Source organism: Triturus cristatus, chromosome 1_1 (genome assembly GCF_964204655.1).
Source record: "Triturus cristatus chromosome 1_1, aTriCri1.1, whole genome shotgun sequence".
NCBI lineage: Eukaryota > Metazoa > Chordata > Amphibia > Caudata > Salamandridae > Triturus > Triturus cristatus.
Genome location: NC_140579.1, coordinates 79135755 through 79153482, shown reverse-complemented (window position 1 = coordinate 79153482; position 17728 = coordinate 79135755). Strand labels below are relative to the sequence as shown.

At 51.3% G+C, this 17728-nt stretch overlaps 1 protein-coding gene across 4 annotated transcripts in view; it reads right to left on the bottom strand.

The window, feature by feature from the left end:
- Positions 1-1650: 1650 nt before the first annotated feature.
- LOC146869498 (keratin, type I cytoskeletal 19-like) overlaps positions 1651-17728 on the bottom strand; it is a 38217-nt gene continuing 22139 nt past the window's right edge. For 3 of the 4 annotated variants that reach the window (XM_085600536.1, XM_085600623.1, XM_085600441.1), the window contains 5 exons: positions 7914-8075; positions 7688-7813; positions 7017-7278; positions 4863-4891; positions 1651-2655 (listed from right to left, as the gene is read on the bottom strand). In XM_085600536.1, the coding sequence (XP_085456662.1) occupies positions 2620-2655; positions 4863-4891; positions 7017-7278; positions 7688-7813; positions 7914-8075 (615 nt within the window). In that variant the 3' untranslated portion in view covers positions 1651-2619. The remainder of the gene's footprint in view (positions 2656-4862; positions 4892-7016; positions 7279-7687; positions 7814-7913; positions 8076-17728) is intronic. The other variant, XM_085600712.1, reaches the window with a different exon arrangement.

Here is a 17728-nt window from a genome sequence, read left to right as displayed (position 1 = left end):
TCGGGGATCTCGGCTGCAACGGGAGAATAATCAGCAACGAGTGAAACGCCGAACGGCGTTTTCAAGGTTTACCTCTTCCGGTTTCTTCCCATGTGATCGGACTTGGTGGCGGAAGTGCAGGGATCATGTGATCGGACTGGGTGGCGGAAGTGCAGGGATCATGGGAATTGTAGTCCTAACTCCCGTTTGGCTCTCGTTCCGTCTCCACCATCCGGCTAACCACCCCATCAGCGCTCTCGTCTTAGCGTCTGGTGAGCTATTCAGGTCATGACGTGAGTCAGGCGAGGCACGGAGAGGAAGGAGTGTGACACAGTCTCAGCCTCAGGAGAGATGCCTGCAGGAACATGTTACCGACAGTGCAGTACTTCGAGCCTCAGTCTCAGCCTCAGGAGAGATGCCTGCAGGAACATGTTACCGACAGTGCAGTACTTGGAGCCTCAGTCTCAGCCTCAGGAGAGATGCCTGCAGGAACAAGTTACCCACAGTGCAGTAGTTCGAGCCTCAGTCTCAGCCTCAGGAGAGATGCCTGCAGGAACATGTTACCGACAGTGCAGTACTTGGAGCCTCAGTCTCAGCCTCAGGAGAGATGCCTGCAGGAACATGTTACCGACAGTGCAGTAGTTGGAGCCTCAGTCTCAGCCTCAGGAGAGATGCCTGCAGGAACATGTTACCGACAGTGCAGTGCTTGGAGCCTCAGCCTCAGGAGAGATGCCTGCAGGAACATGTTACCGACAGTGCAGTAGTTGGAGCCTCAGTCTCAGCCTCAGGAGAGATGCCTGCAGGAACATGTTACCGACAGTGCAGTACTTGGAGCCTCAGCCTCAGCCTCAGGAGAGATGCCTGCAGGAACATGTTACCGACAGTGCAGTACTTGGAGCCTCAGCCTCAGGAGAGATGCCTGCAGGAACATGTTACCCACAGTGCAGTACTTGGAGCCTCAGCCTCAGGAGAGATGCCTGCAGTGCTGAAGCCGCCCAGAATCCTGAGATACCAGTAAAAGGAATGCGGGCAAGAATGCTGAAGCATAGAGCAGAGACTTGGAAGCGGGAAAGAGAGGAGGACGAGGTGGGAAGAGCTGGGCCTGGTGCTTGTTTGAGTCAGGAAGAGTCCAGAAAAGGGGATCGGTCACTTGTGATTGCTTTTACCAAGTTGATGTTCTGTTCAATGACCCAAAGATTGAGCTGGTTAGCATGAATCATGAGCTTACTAATATTCTCGATGTGCTCATCTTCGAGGCATAGGGTGGGTTTTATGGAGTTCGGAGGTTCTGCCGGGTGTCGAGAATCTTGAAGGAGATGGGTCATTTTGAGAAATCTTCCTTTTCCAGTTGGAATATTGTATTGTATTGTATGCGGTATTTGTAAAGCGCAACAATCACCCAATGGGTATCTCGGCGCTACGGTACATGATACAGGTGGCTTGGAGTTAACAGGTGGCTTGGAGTTTCATAGCTTTAGAACAGGAGTTTCATAGCTTTAGAACAGGAGTTCTGTGGTTCCATTTTACAGGATTGAGGTGGGTATCGGCATTACAGTTTCATAATGGGAAATGTCCTGCTTCGTGGTAAATGGGAAATGTTCGACTTTGTGGTAATTTATTGGAGATAGAACGGGTACTCGTTCTGACAAAATAACATACATGAATTGTGGGTTGGGGGAGCCCAGCGAAGGATTTTTATTAGACAGCCAAAGCAGATATATATATATATGTATTGGAAACAATAACGCTTTCATCAACTGTGGAAACATATTACCCAGGGATGGGACAGCACCGCCTCCTTCCTGGTAATAAGAAGCAGTTTAAATGGACGGGCTCAATGTCACATGACAGAAAGTCGTGGAAATCAACCTTTCCTATAATAGGAAGCTTAGTGTGACTGTGCCAAGGCACAAAACAAATAGTACATTGTTTATGTTCTGATTGAAATAATCACATAATGCAAACTATACCTCTCAACTCCCCGTCACTGCAGAGTATCACATGCCTTTAAATCACCTTCACCCTTCATGACACATGCCTCCATTCAGATAAATGCGTTCCGTCTTTCTCTAAACTTCCCACCTCGTTGGGCCACAGCTGGATAACCCTAAAAAACGGCCGTCACTTTGCGGGAGTGTAGATAGTTTGACAGATCTGTACAAACTTTGTTCATGGAAAAAACTAAGACGGAAAAGCCAAACAAATTGGCTTTGCCAAGGGTTTTACTTGTATCAAACAAGTCATGAAACACAGCCGTGCTGTTTTTAGAGACTGTATTCCACTAAGCAGGCTCTTGAAAAGCCATCGGTTGAGGGAGTGATAAAAACACAACATTGTGCTGAGACCATAGTAGCTGACAGACTAATGCACCAACAGAGTTCAAAAGGGTAATCATTTCAACAAAATGGCAGCCAGTTTCAGGCCATCGCGAGGAACCTTTGACTTGGAATCACGTTATTGAACCTTGTTCATGCTTGGAAACCAAACTGTGAGACTTAAAATGTCCATCTAGGTTCATGTTTTCTGGCTTCCACTTAGATGTTTCTTCTTTTCTTTTCAGTTAAAATGCTGTCTCTTCTTTCATCTGAGTCCTCCGGGTCTTTGGTATGCTCTTGGAACTGGGCTCCTCCCACTTTTTCTCTAGGGGCATGCCTTATTTGCCCCCACTCTTGGAGCCTAGAGTGACAAAAAAGAGCAGATGTTAGGATTTCACTCCTTAGGACTGATTTCGCTTTGATTGGCAGAAGGGACGTCTACACTAGTGATAACAGATCTTTTTCTGGTTGTTTTCAGTGCTTCTGAGATATGTCCTAAGAGTCCAAGCAAACCTGGAATCCTACACTTTTTTTAATGTACCACATATGTACTTGAGATGTATATGCCTACACATTATATAGTAAATACAACAGGAACAGAACAGTGGGCCACATTACAATGGCAGTCATTGTCGCGGGAGTAGGACCGCCCAACAAGTAGGCTGTGGTCCCACCTGCCACATTTTGATTCGACCGCCATGCAGGCAGTCGGAAAATGGCTTTTTCTACTGCAGCTTGTGGCCCGGAAAAGGGGCGCAGCACAAGCCGCAGTAGAAAAGGGCATTTTTCAAACACCCATGCACCGTGTGCCAGGTATCATGTGGTGCACACGGTGCATGGACGTGTGGGGGGACGAGGGTGCTGGTTGGGCCCTCCAAAGTCTGTTTCCATCTCCCTATCCATGGTGGTGGGACCGCCATGAAAAGGCATTTGGAAAGGGACATCGTGATCATGACGGCTGTGCTTGCCATTAGGGATCACGATTCTGACCGCCGCCTCAACGGGATTAGTAGATCCTGTTGGAGGCGGCGGTCTGTCGGTGAGACAGTCATTGATGGCCTGTTGGTGACGGTTCCACCGGCATCGTAATGTGGTGGTCGGCCCGAAGGGCTGTATGTCGGTGAGACAGCCATTGATGGACTGTTGGTGATGGTTCCACCGGCATCGTAATGTGGTGGTTGGGCCGAAGGGCTGTATGTCGGTGAGACAGCCATTGATGGCCTGTTGGTGACGGTCCCACCGGCATCGTTATGTGGTGGTCGACCCGAAGGGCTGTATGTCGGTGAGACAGCCATTGATGGCCTGTTGGTGACGGTTCCACTTTTTGCAAACCTGGGGACCAGAAGGATGGGACTGGTGAGACAGACTCAACCTGGGTGGGAAGTAGGGGCTGCGGACACAAGAGCTGGCCACATGGGGCATATAGCGCAACAAATGATGAGGGAAGGAGATTGAGAAAGGAAGGAGAAAAAGCTGATAAGAAGTGAGATAGGGTCAAACAGAGAAGAAAGCGACAAATATACGGAAGAGAGAATTATTAGGAAACAGAGGACGTTAGGGGATGGATGGGACCGAGGAGAGGGGGGGGGGGGGTGAGAGCGAGAAAGACAAAAAGGTGAAGGAGAGAAAGTGTGCACGAAGTGAGCTATAGGTTATAAAGAGAACAAATAAGGAGAGTAAACAGAGAGAGAGAGATATGAAGTTAAAGTGAGGGAGGTGACAAGCAGAAGAGAGAGAAAGGTATAGACAAAGGAGAGGAAAAGGAGTGAGAGTGGGAGCAAAGACAGATAGGAGAGTCGCTTTGTCATTAATGCCCGCAGGGCTTTAAGAGGGCCGGCTCTCAGTTTGTTAAAAGGTGCCTCAAAGGCCTCTATCGGGCTCTGTTTTGTGCCCTGGCACAGGCGGACTGCAGTGACAGGGGCACATCGATGTGCGCTGCTCACTTCTCGCAAAAGGATGTTACGGCATGAGCGTTGCAGGGGAAGGGGAATCCTTTAAATAGAGTCATTTTCTATCTGGATTTCCCTTCTCCTTTTGAAACTCCGGAGCAGCAACATTGGCGTGGTGTCTCTAGGACTTTGAGTGTTAGCTTTTTCAATATTAATTACAAGCTATCGTTGCTGCTTTTTTATATTATGCAGCTAACACCCATTGACAAAGCCAATAGTCCTGATTTGCTTTAAGTATGATGTTAGTTGCATCATATATCTGGATGCAATGACAAACAGCAAAATACAAGTCATGCGGCACACTATGAAAAAGTACAGATTTTTAATTTACGTATTTTTTAGCCCCACCCTTAATTACATTGGCCACGCCCCTTTGAGAGACCCCGCAGTTTTTTCATCCCACTTAAAGCCCTGAATACCCGGGTCTGTGCTCCTGGCTGCCTCCCATTATCAGGAGCAAGGCCAGTTAAAGCAGAAATGCTAGACTCTGGAAAGGTAGCCACGTCCTCCAAGCGCTATTCAATGTTCTTAGCGTTTACCAAATATACCCGTTTGTTCAAAGTGACCCGGAAGGGGCTGCGTGTTGTAAACGTGAGATTAAGTAAAGAGGAATGCTTACCATGTGTGGACTGCGAGCCTCCGGACACACTGTGGGGAGAAGAGCATAGAAACGCGTCACTCTCGGCTCTTAATCCCGCGAGGCCCCTCCCCTGCCCCCCCTCCCCCCTCCACACACACACACACAAAAGGCGCGGTCTGCTTTCCAGGGGCCCGCACGTGCAGCAGGACCTCGAATTTACATGACACGAAAGCGCACAGTGTCCCTGGCAAAGCTACTCTCGCCGTTCAGGCAAACTCCTGGCATCCTTCTGAGGGCATGAACTGGGCACCTAGAAAGGACTGACAGAGATGATTGGCGGGCAGGAAAGTAACCACTTCCTGCAGCAGTGCATGGGGCTGTATGGGGAGGAAGAGCAAACATTTCACACAGGTGTGGCCTAGAACTGGGGCGATGTGATGGCATTGCCCAAACTGGCAACAATAAGTAGAATTTAAAGTGCCAGGGCCCAAAGTGTTCATTAAGCAAGTTTTGTCTCTCTTGCTCTGGGTCAAAGTCTGATGTTGATACATAAGTTCCTGTCGCCAAAAATGAGTTGTAGAAATTATGTCTCCGCTGTTTATTCTATCAGTGAAATTGTGTAAATTTCACTTCCTCGCTGCATAACATTTAGAAGTTTGCCCGCTTTGTTGAATTACAGAATGTGGACAATGAATGGCTCACACAATGTCACACAACATACCCACCAAACATTTTTTTAGCTAGCTCAGTCCCAAAATTATTATTCTTTTTAAAAAAAAATTAATTGGTCACAACATTCTTCTTTTTTTTTTTTAACTCATTTCTTGAAATTAGCGGTTGGATTAACTAGATTTTAAAATATGTGCAGAAGCGAAGTATGGCCATTTTCAGGGCCCTTGTACACATTGTGGGGCAGGAAGTAGGAACCTTCTTCCAGACACTTCCAAAAAACAAAGAATTGGAGAGGAGACACATGCCTGAGCGAGTCTACCAATCCCGAGCACGAAGGAATGAGGGGAGCATCGATGGACCAATGGTCAGCTAGAAGTGCTAAAGATGACCTGCACAGGCTCTGGATCCCACAGAGCCTGAGTGAGTCTACCAATCCCGAGCACGAAGGAATGAGGGGAGCATCGATGGACCAATGGTCAGCTAGAAGTGCTAAAGATGACCTGACCAGGCTCTGGATCCCACAGAGCCTGAGCGAGTCCACCAATCCCGAGCACGAAGGAATGAGGGGAGCATCGATGGACCAATGGTCAGCTAGAAGTGCTAAAGATGACCTGCACAGGCTCTGGATCCCACAGAGCAGGTCACGCATGGAGTTACAACTGGTGAGCAGAGGGTTTGTTTGAAGGGTCTCCCAACCTCTGCGGGGGGGAAGTGATTCAAGAGGTGCACATGGACACAGCCATTACCCACTAAGGGAGAAGCCACTGCACCAAAGAGCCAGGTCATATCCGTCAAGGATATGGTTTCTAGATCACCCCCGGCAACCGGAGACATGTTCCGCTCCTGATGTTTCCTCTTCCAGACTTTTGCTTTCTGACATTTTATTCCCAAAAGCTGCACTTAAGCGAACCAAGATCACAGCCCCTGGGGTGCTTGTTGCACAATAAAAACTCCGGAATGACAATGGCTGCCCAGGTTACAAGAAGCCTTATTGTGCCATTACCTGACTACAGGGCATCGCTAAAGTCACATTTACCACTTCAAGCTATAGACAGAGCCCTGCAAGTGGACATTTTATGTGTAAACACGTTTCACCAGGTGGGTACTAGTACATGTTTATGGGGTTATTTAGAGTTTTGCACAAGCAGGACATCTAACAAAAATTGGAAGATGCCCCATATGCCCTATTTAGAGTTTGTAGACACTCTAAATAGGGTGGCTGGACACCCTGCACATTTTGTGTAATGTCCAACATCTGCCAGATTAGAAATAACCCCTTTAGTGCTACAAATCAAACCCCAATCGAAATAGGTTGGAGTTAAAAAAGTTTTGGGTATGAAGTGGCTTCTCATAGATTGACCCATCGGCCTGGGTGATCTTTCATCTGTGATGGGATGCACGCATTCTAATAAGGTAATTCTAGTGTGATAGGACCAGAAGCCCCTCCATGCTCACATGCAAGTATTATAGGTTCATTTCTAATAAGATATGACAAGAAAGCCCCTCTAGTATGCTCTATACCCTCATGGCTACAGCATTGCACATCAGCCAGTCTTACGTACTGGGCATCGCCCCCCTCGAGCAGCTGGCGGTATGTGGCTATCTCCATCTCCAGCCGGTTCTTGATGTCCATCAGCATCTTGTACTCGTGGTTCTGACGCTCCATGTCTGAGCGAAGGTCGCCAAGCTGGGCCTCTAGTTGCGATATCGTGCCCTGGATCTGCTGGAGCTGGGCACAATAGCGGGCTTCTGTTTCTGCCAGGGTTCCCTCGATGGAGGCTTTCTAAAAGAAAGAGAAGAAAGAGAAGAAAATAACTTCTGTTCGCACACACAGAGGATGATCTCTATGACTGAGGAATCTGGTATCTGGTGGGAGGAGAGGGCAAAGTGGAACCATGTCAGTGGAGGACAGGCTGCAAAGGGAATGCAGACCACTTCCCCTAAAATGCAGGTTCTGTTTAACAGAGACAGTCATTTGTCAACAGGACTCCACCCCAGGCCTACTGTTTTGATGGCAAAACTCTTGCAATCTCATATGCTTTTCCTCTACAAGACTGAGCCTAGGCTCAGCTAGGCAATCGAGAAGATGTGTGCAAGGCTGTGGAACCCTGAACTCATAATAAGACCCTTAAAAAACCAAAGAAAGGGGCTTTGAGTGTAGACATCTCCAACTACCAGCAAAAGGGACGTACCATGCTAAGCTGTGACTGCAGCTCTATCTCCAGGCCTTGCATGGTGCGCCTGAGGTCGGTGACCTCCGTCCGGCTTGACTGCACCTCCTGCGTGTGGGTGGCCACCTCCTTGTTCAACTCGTCCGTCTTGGGATAAAGTAGGATATTGGGAAAGAGAAAAAGAAGTTACGTTAGATGTGAATCGACAAGTCTCGCTTGCTCTGGCAGATGACTGGTGATACCTTACCTTACTCAAGAACCTGGCCTCAGCGTCCAGGCGGTTCTTATGGGCCAATTGTTCGTACTGGTCCCTCATTTCCGTAAGAATACGGCCCAGGTCCACCGCTGGAGCAGCATCCACTTCAACACTGACCTGGCCGCCCACTTGTCCCTTCAGAGCCATAAGCTCCTGCAAATAAAGTGGAACATATTTACAGATGCCTCAGATACATTACTGATGAAAGATGCAGCCCAAGGTTTAGCCCCCAAGACAGGGAATGTGAGTTGTTTTAAGGGGCCCTACACCGATAGGTGGATTATGTTCAAGGCAGGGCCCTCTAGCGGGCCACGTTGGGTGTGCTCGCCCTTAGATTATATGGAATGCCTTCGGTGTTTTCTGAGTGGTTCTCAAACTTTCCATCTCTGACACTAGAGAACCTATGCAGGTATCCTAGCTAATCCTGGCAGTAGCCAGTAAAAGAATACTATCATAGAGCCTTCTTTTGGACGGGGGGGGTTATATAGCATGAGCTTGACCTGAAGGTACCCGGTATCAGAGCGCTTTACATGACCACCAGTTGCATTGTATAAGGAAACATTTTTGCTAGGCATGGGGAGAATAAGTGTTATGTTATGTTATGTTATTTGCACTTATAGAGCGCGCGATTACCCTTGGGTGTTCTGGCGCTAAGTACTGGTTACCTGGGAAAGCCGGGGAGCACTATTGCAGGAAAAGCCATGTCTTCAAGCCCCTACGAAGAGACAAAATATCTGGGGCCGCTTAAAGGAAGCTCATTCCAGGCCTTGGAGGCACAAAGGGTAAAGCTCCTACCTCCCCAATTAAGTTTTCTAACTTTAGGGATTTGCACTTGTTTGGCACTGGCAGAGCGTAGTGTTCTGCCAGGTACATACCAATGAAATTTCTGCTTAAGAAATTCAGGGCCGATGCCGTTAACGGCCTTAAAAACAATGCAGAGAGCCTTAAAACGGACTCTTTGTTTTATCGGCAGCCAATGTAGTTTCCTAAGTTCTCCCTTTACTGAAGCAAATTTAGGTGTACCGGTCAGTAGTCTGGCTGCTGCGTTTTGGACCAACTGAAGCCTATACATTTGCTGTTTTTGTATGTTCAAATAGAGGCTGTTACAGTAGTCCAGACGCGATGTTACAAGGGCCATTACTACTGTTTTAAGATTGCTTTCAGTTAGGAAAATCTTAATTTTCCTAATGATTCTAAGAATTATAAAACAGGCTGAGGTCACAGAGCTTACTTGGTCGCCCAGAGTAAGTGTGTTATCCACTAACACCCCAAGGTTTTTGGCCTTCCTAGAGGGTACGGGACAAGGTCCCAGATCTTCCGGCCACCAATCCGGTGTCCATACAAAAGGATTGACCCCAAATTTCAGGACCTCAGCCTTGTTAGAATTGAGCTTTAAGCAATTTGAGGACATCCAATAGGAGATAGCGCTCATACATTCAGAGAACTGATCCCCAGTTTCTTTCTAATTTCCTTTAGCCAGTGACAACACTATTTGTGTTGGTTTCAAATAAGGGGGATAAAAGGGGGGGCTTTTTCCGCTCACAGAGGAGTGGGAGGTCCAGACAGGTAGAGTGCCCCAACAGTAAGACTACCAAGAAGAGTGTTACCTGTTGTTCCTCAATAGAAGGAGAAGATTGAAAGTGAATCAACAAGAGAGCTGGATTAGACTACATGTGCGCAGTGGGTAATCCTTTTGTTGGATATTAATGCCCTCACACACCCTTTCAGGTGTCATGCTTCATCATCTGGGCTGCTCCTCGTCGGGCCGGCGGGGCAATGCCTAACGGGCTCCCTAAATGGGGCACTTTATCGGAGTTCTTTTAATCCAACAGCCGTTTGGTGAAGTGCGGGTATGGGGGCCTGGTTAATGTAGATATGAAAAAGTGATTTAAAACAGGGTCGAAAGTACCAGTGTAGGAATGCAATTTTATTCTAAAGGTCTCCTTCCCTGATTAAAAAAGTGTATTTGGCACTCGGTAGAGTTTAATGTCTCTAATTAGAGTGCTTAAAATTACTGTTGGTGGTCAACATGTTTCTCGCTCAGAGCTCGTGCACTCGCGATTCTTCAGGACCTATAAAAACTATCTACAAAAAAGGGGGGGGGACTATACGGAATATTAGTCTCTCAATCACAACAAGTAATGTGAAAAAATCATTTAACTAGAATACCTGTCGTGGTCTGGTGCTACCTGTAAAAAAGGGGGAAGGTAGGTTAAACAGATCATAGTTAAATCAGATATGACCGCAGGTAATTGATAAATGAAGAACAAACAAAAAAGCTGTCGAGGTGATTCATCTCAGTCACATTTAAAAGGATCAGTGGTGACTACTGATGCATGAGCGTCAAAAAACGCTCTGATTAAGTGGTGTACCATCAAAGTGAACTAAAGTGACTATTCACCTATGTGGAACAAGTAAAAAATATATAAACAAAGCGGCAAAGAAGGTCGTAGGACTCACCCTATTCAGTAGGACTGCGGACCACAACAGTACTTGGTGGGCTCTACATGAGCCGAGGAACCTCTAAAAGTAGGTCTGGACCAAAAGGTAGTAACGGACTTAATGGCGTAAAACAGGGGAGGGAGAGTCACATGTCACAACAAATAGATAGACGTAAGGACAAGTGGAGCAACAATAATACAGATAATTAATGAATAACCACGTAGACAGACTGGGATCCAAAAGGTGTATAGTGGAAAAAAGGTAGAAACCTTCTGACAAATGGCTATCATCCAGCGTGGCCATAGGGGTATGTAAGTGGATCTGCTGTAGGTGGCTGAGATCTAGTGTGTGTGAGCGCTATCTCACGTACTTAACATGATCGTGGTATTCCTTGCTGGGAAGCCAAATATACTCAGAACTGTAAGTCGGGATTTAAAATTAAATAATATAGCCAAACCGCCGATAGTTAGCAAGGAGGGGAGAACAAGGAGTTAAAGGAAAGAACACCCTCTTAAATGGCGCTAGCGATGGTGGTAGCTAACCATTAATAGGTCCCACAAGTTATAAAGTGGTATCAGGATTTGAAAGAAGATGGTTATGGTACTCACGTCTGCCCACAGAATTATAAAACAGGCTGAGGTCACAGAGCTTACTTGGTCGCCCAGAGTAAGTGTGTTATCCACTAACACCCCAAGGTTTTTGGCCTTCCTAGAGGGTACAGGACAAGGTCCCAGATCTTCCGGCCACCAATCCGGTGTCCATACAAAAGGATTGACCCCAAATTTCAGGACCTCAGCCTTGTTAGAATTGAGCTTTAAGCAATTTGAGGACATCCAATAGGAGATAGCGCTCATACATTCAGAGAACTGATCCCCAGTTTCTTTCTCATTTCCTTTAGCCAGTGACAACACTATTTGTGTGTCATCTGTGTAGGAGGTAAGCTGGAAGCCGAAAGATCTAATAACTCCTGCCAATGGTGCTACGTAGATATTAAAAAGAGTTGGGCTAAGAGAAGAGCCCTGTGGCACCCCGCAAGGGAGGGTGAATGGTTTGGATGTAAAGTCATCCAGCTCCACCGTTTGAGATCTGTCAGTAAGGAAAGATTGTAAAAGTTTCCAGGCTGGGCCTTTGACACTAATCTCAGACAACCGGTCCATCAATAATTTATGATGGACGGTGTCAAAGGCCGCCGACAGGTCAAGTAAAATTAATACTGCAGTACCTCCTCCATCAACAGACTCTCTGATTTCCTCAGTGGATTTCAGCAATGCCAACCCCGTGCTATGATCAGCCCTGAACCCATATTGTGATGGGTCCAGTGAGTTATTGCGATGAAGAAAAGCACTGAGTTGAGTATTCATCTCTTTTTCCAGGACTTTAGCAGGGAAGGGGAGCCGCGAGATGGGCCTGTAGATATTAGGGTCCTTGGGATCCAAATTCTGTTTTTTCAGAAGTGGAAGGACAGAAGCCAGCTTCCAGATGCCAGGAAATATACCAGAGGAAAAAGCATTGTTTAACAAAGGGGTCAGGGCCTTTCCAATGACTTCAAGCACTTGTTTAGTGATCCACGCTGTTTAGTGATCCACGCTGGACAGGGATCGTTAGGGGCTCCTGAGCGAATCGAAGTCAAGAGCTTGATTGTCTTAGATATCTCCAGTGGTAAAAATTGATCAAAAACCAAAGATGGGGGGAGGAGCCTAGCGCGCAACCAAGATGGCCGCGTAGGTGCGAGGCTCCCGAGGACCTCCGCGACCTCCTGAATTAATCCTGGCGATATCCTGCCCTTTTTGAGGGGACTGTGTCGGTACACCCGAGCTGAGGCGCCACCCGTTTTTTGGGTTCGAATCGGACCCCGGACACCGGTGGGAGCACCGATCGAAAGTTGCGGCCTTCTCCGCGCCGGCCCCCCGGATTGGAGTAGTGGGGCGATCCGGGGACAAAGTGAACAACAGCGGCGGGCAAGGCTGGGCGACTCGCGTACCCCGCGCTTTCACTTTCGCTTTTGCGCCCTCCTTGCCCTCAAGCGAGGTGGGGCTGCGGAGCGGGGTGCGGTGGTGTGGCATTGTCCGGGTGCCCGGCTGGCCCGCCGGCTGTGGGTCGTCCTGCGGTCCAGTGGTCGCCCTCCCCCCCCCCCGGAACCCGTGAACTGGTTTATCGGCCCGTTCGAGGAGATTGGCACGTCGGTGGGAGATCAAGCATGTCCACCAAACAAGATGGCGACCGGGCGAAGGTGAAGACGACCCGCCGTGGCCCGGCGCACCAATCCAACAGTATGGACCGCTACACTCTCCAGAAGGGATCTCCGGAGACATCGCGCACATCCCCGGCGGGCCCGACGGAGGCATCTGCTCAGCCGGTTGATCTGACCCTCCGGGACGTCATGGGCGCCATCGCAGAGATGAAGGCCTCGGTGGACCAGCGCTTCGACACCCTAGCGCAAAAAATAGACTCGGTCCTTGTGGATGTGAGCCTCGTGAGGGCTGACTTGTCCAAAACGAACGACCGGGTCGATTCCCTGGCCCACACTACAACGAGCCTCACGACGGATGTGGTGGCCCTCCAGAAGGAGGTGCGCCGGCTCGGACAGGCGAGCGCCCTGATGGACCGGCGACTGGAGGATTCCGAGGGTCGGGCCCGGAGGAATAATGTTCGTATTGTGGGGGTGCCGGAGGGACGAGAGGCGGAGGCGGCAGATCTTTTTGTGGAAGAACTGATCCTTACCCATCTCCAGCCCCGGGGGCTGAGTAAGCTTTTTGCGGTGGAACGTGCTCACCGGGTCCCTGGGGGCAGACCTAAGGCCGGTGCCCCGCCACGGCCTCTCATTGCCCGGATTTTTAACTTTCGGGACAGAGACGCTATCCTGCAGACCTCCAGGCAACAGGGACCGGTCAAGCTTGATAACATGGATGTGCACTTCTACCCAGACTTTACTCCGGCGGTCCAAAAGCAGAGACTGAGTTTTCTCGGTGTTAAACGTCGCTTACGGGACCTGAACCTTAAGTACTCAATGCTTTTTCCAGCTAAGCTGAGGGTGGAGGTGGATGGTCGCACGCACTTCTTTGACCGGCCCGAGGCGGCTGGGGACTGGTTGGACACTCTGCCTGGAGATCGGGGCCGAGGGGGGGGTGCGGTCAGCGGGGAGGGCCCGCCGGATCAGAATTGAGGGGTGAATAATAGGCCTTGCTCTGGACAACATTCCTTTACCATTTATTGATCGTATATGTTCCCCTCCTATGGAGGTCGTTCGGGGTCTGTCGGGGGCTTCCCTCCTCCTCTGGGGGACTAGTTAGTTTTCATCTATGGGGCGACAGGCACACTGCACTTTGGGGGGGCTGTCTGGGCTCATGCAGGGGTGCAGGGAGGGGGGAGTTCTGTTGGGATGGGGGGGTGGGGGGGGTGTGTTGTTTGTTTGCACCGCAAGGCAAACCCGCTACTGTATTGTTGCTCTCAAGATGCTCTGTGGGGGACGACTGATTGCTTCTACGTACGATGGGGGGTAGGGATTTGACTGTGTTGTCATGGAATGTTAACGGCCTGGGGGATAGGATTAAGCGTGGTGTGGTCCTGCAGTACTTGAAACGTATTTCACCAGATGTTGTCTTCCTGCAGGAGACACACCTTATAGGTAACTCCTTTCATGCAATGAATCGGCGGGGCTATCGTTTGGTGGCCCATTCGGGCTTCACTTCGGGCTCGCGGGGGGTGGGTATCATGATCAAGAACTCGCTCCCGTTGGAGATTGATGAGGTGCGCCATGATGAGAGGGGACGCTACACTGTCCTGTTGGGTAGAATGGAGGGTAGAGTGTTTATTTTTATATCAGTGTACGTCCCGCCTGGGTTACAAGCTACTACATTTGCGGACCTGGGGCGCCTCCTCCTGGACCTTCCGGGTGGCCTGCTGGTGGTTGGGGGGGACTTTAATGCGGTAGCTTCTGGGTCTATGGATCGCCATCCCCCTAGGGACCTCCCCCGGGCACAGGCGTGGCTGTCCGGCCTTTTAGACACGCTGGGCCTGGTGGATTGCTGGCGACTAAAGCATCCCGCACAGCTGCAATACACCTTCCACTCGGGTGCCCATGGTAGCCTCTCGCGGCTTGATTACATCCTTGTCCCGGCGGCCCATGCTGGGAGGGTGGGGGAGGTGTGCCATCTGGCGCGGGGTATTTCAGATCACTCCCCATTGCTGTTACATTTCGATGTCTTCCCGAGGGGGGAGGGCAGGGTGGCTCCAATCAATGCATGGTATTTGCGCGACCCCACCATTCGTGCTGACTTGATCAAATCCTTACAGCGATATTTTGACGAGAATGTGGGGTCTGTCCCTTCGGCCATCTCCCTGTGGGAGGCTTTTAAGGTAGTTCTCAGAGGGGAGGCCCTCTCCTTTATCTCCCATGCCCGGAGGCGCGAGCGGGAGGAGGTGACCCGGGTGGAGGCCGAGATCGCGGAACTGGAGGGTGACCTGGGGAGCGGGGTAACGGATGCCAAGCTACATGTTCTACACCTCAAGCAGGCGGCCTATAGGGCCCTCGTCACGGAGGCGGCCAGGGGCCTCAGTAGAGAGCAGCAGGGGCGATTGTATGATGTGGGCGATAAGGCTGGCAAATTGATTGCGTGGTTGGATAAGAGGGAGAGAGCGAGTCGTGTGGTTCCGTTGATTGAGAGGATGGATGGTGCGTGTGTCACCGAGCCGGAAGCCATTGTCTCCTGCTTCGCGGATTACTTCCGCGAGGTGTACTCCCCGGTTTCCCCCTGCTCGGAGGAAGATTCCCATGCCCTGCTTCGGGACATCGCGCTGCCCTCCCTTACGGTGGAGGACAGGGATTTGCTGGACGTTCCTCCCACCTCGGACGAAATTGCCCTGGCTATTCGCTCGGTTGCATCCGGCAAGGCCATGGGCCCCAATGGTATCCCCATCGAGCTTTATAAGCTACGCCCGGATGTACTAGCGCCCCACCTGCGCGCGATGTTCCTGGCGGCCCACTCGCAGGGTTCCCTCCCGCCGGACCAGCGTCTGGCCACAATCGTGGTGATCCACAAGGAGGGGAGACCCCGTGAGCGGGTCACATCCTATAGGCCGATCTCGCTCTTGAACGCGGAGCCTAAAATCCTCGCCAAGGTGTTGGCCAACCGGTTGGTCGGCGTGGTGGGCGATTTGGTCCACCAAGACCAATCTGGCTTTATACCCCACCGCAACACGGCTCTTAATCTGCGACGCTTGCACGGGGTGCTCGTGCGTGTCCCGTTTGTGCGGGAGCCGGCCATCTTGGCGTCCTTGGACGCCACCATGGCGTTTGATACGCTTGAATGGCCATACATCTGGGCGATGCTGGCGAAATTTGGATTTGGACCGGGATTTATTAGCTGGGTCAAATTGTTGTATTCGGGCCCATTGGCGCAGGTGGTGGTGAATGGGCGAGTCTCGGCCCCATTCGTGCTGGGGCGGGGCACGCGTCAGGGTTGCCCCTTGTCGCCGCTCCTGTTTGCACTGGCCTTGGAGCCCTTGGCGGAGTGGCTACGGTGGCACCCTTCTATCCGTGGTCTCCGCTGGACCCCCGAGCATGAGGACCGCGTGTCCCTCTACGCCGATGATATCCTTTTGTATCTCGCCTCCCCGCGTAAATCGCTGATTGTCCTGGTTGATGTTTTGCGCTCCTTCGGTCGTAACTCAGGCCTCGTCATCAACTGGGCGAAATCCTGCGTATATGTGCTTTCCGGGGAGGCTCCGGCCCTACCACGGGACTGCCCGATCCAGATTGCCTCCCAGGGGTTCCGGTACCTGGGTATATATATTACTCTAGACCCGGAGGCCCGCTATGAGCGGAACTTGCTACCCCCCCTCCAGCGCCTGAAGGAGGACGTTGCGCGTTGGCGGCGTCTGCCGCTTTCGCCGCTTGGCCGAGCGGCCTTGTTTAAGATGATGTCCTTGCCGCGCTTTCTGTACGCCCTCCAGAACACTATGGACTTGGTTCCGGCGCGCTACTTCCGTGAGGTGGAGGGCCTCCAGCGGCGCCTGTTCTGGGACGGGAGGCCGCGCATTGCTCTGGCTAAATTGACGCTCCCGTGGTACGATGGGGGGGTCGCCCTCCCGGACATTAAACGGTATTACTGGGCCTCCCAACTAGCTGCAATTAATCATGGCCTTTACGGGCCCGCCTTGAACCCGGCATTTGAAATGGACAAGATGCTCCTGCCCGGTGGCGATTACAATCGAGCGCTCTACTCTGGCGCGCCCGACTCCCGTCTGACGGGACCGACGCGTGTCATGGTGCGTGTCTGGCACGCGGCTAATGCAGCTATGGGGTGGAAGGACCGTTTGACCCGGGCGTCACCGCTATATGCGTCTGAGAGGTTGGGCTCCCTGTGGACATCGAAGGGCTTCGAGAAGTGGGACACGATCGGAATCAGCACGGTGGGAGATCTCTGGACGAGGGGGGGATTCAAAACTTTTGAGACGCTGCAGACGGAGTTTCAGCTGCAAGGCAGTGAGTACTTTCGGTACCTACAAGTCCGCCACGCGCTGGGCTCCGTCTTTCCAGATGTCGCGTCCATCCCGGAGTCTTCCCCCCTGGAGGACAGAGTGCTGGATGGCCATGTTCCAGACAGCACAATCTCCCTTATATATAAAAAACTGATCAACGACAGATCGTGCCTGCTGATTAGTCTCCGCGAGGCCTGGGTTGCCGACGGGCTGGAACTGGACGACGAGGATTGGATTTCCGCGGTGGCCTCTCCGAAGGAGGTGGCCATCCCGGCTCGCCTTCGCTTCGTCCAGCTTAAGATCCTTCACCGGGTTTACGTGACGGGGCCAAGGCTTCTACGTATGGGCTTTGCTGGTGACGGATTGTGTAAGCGTGGCTGTGGTGCTTTGGCAACCTTCATGCATATACTGTGGGGGTGCCCAGGGGTGGAGCGATTCTGGCGTGGTGTGCATGAGGTTCTGCGTGTGGTTACGCGTGTCGTGCTGTTGCCTGAGGCGAGGAGGTGCTTGCTGAATGTGTGGGAACCAAATGACTATTCGGTCCCGCAGACGCGGTGGGTGACTCTGGGATACATGATAGCTGGGCGTGGCATTGCCCAATTGTGGGGATCCCAGGGGCCCCCGGCGGTGTTGGCCTGGAGGGAGCATATGGATTGGTGTATGTTTCGTGAAAGGGTGGTGTATGTGGCGGGGGGTGGGCCTGGGGCGTGGGTGAAAGTCTGGGGCCCCTGGAACGCCTACCGCGGGGGTATTTGTGGGCCGCCGCTGCTGCCGGCTGCCTCGCCGGCTCCGTCCCCCTGGCCGACTCCCCTCCCTCAGCCGTGGGCGCGTGGTTCCCCAGTCCCTGATCTGCTCCCATTCCCCTCTTCAGAGTTTTGCTGCTG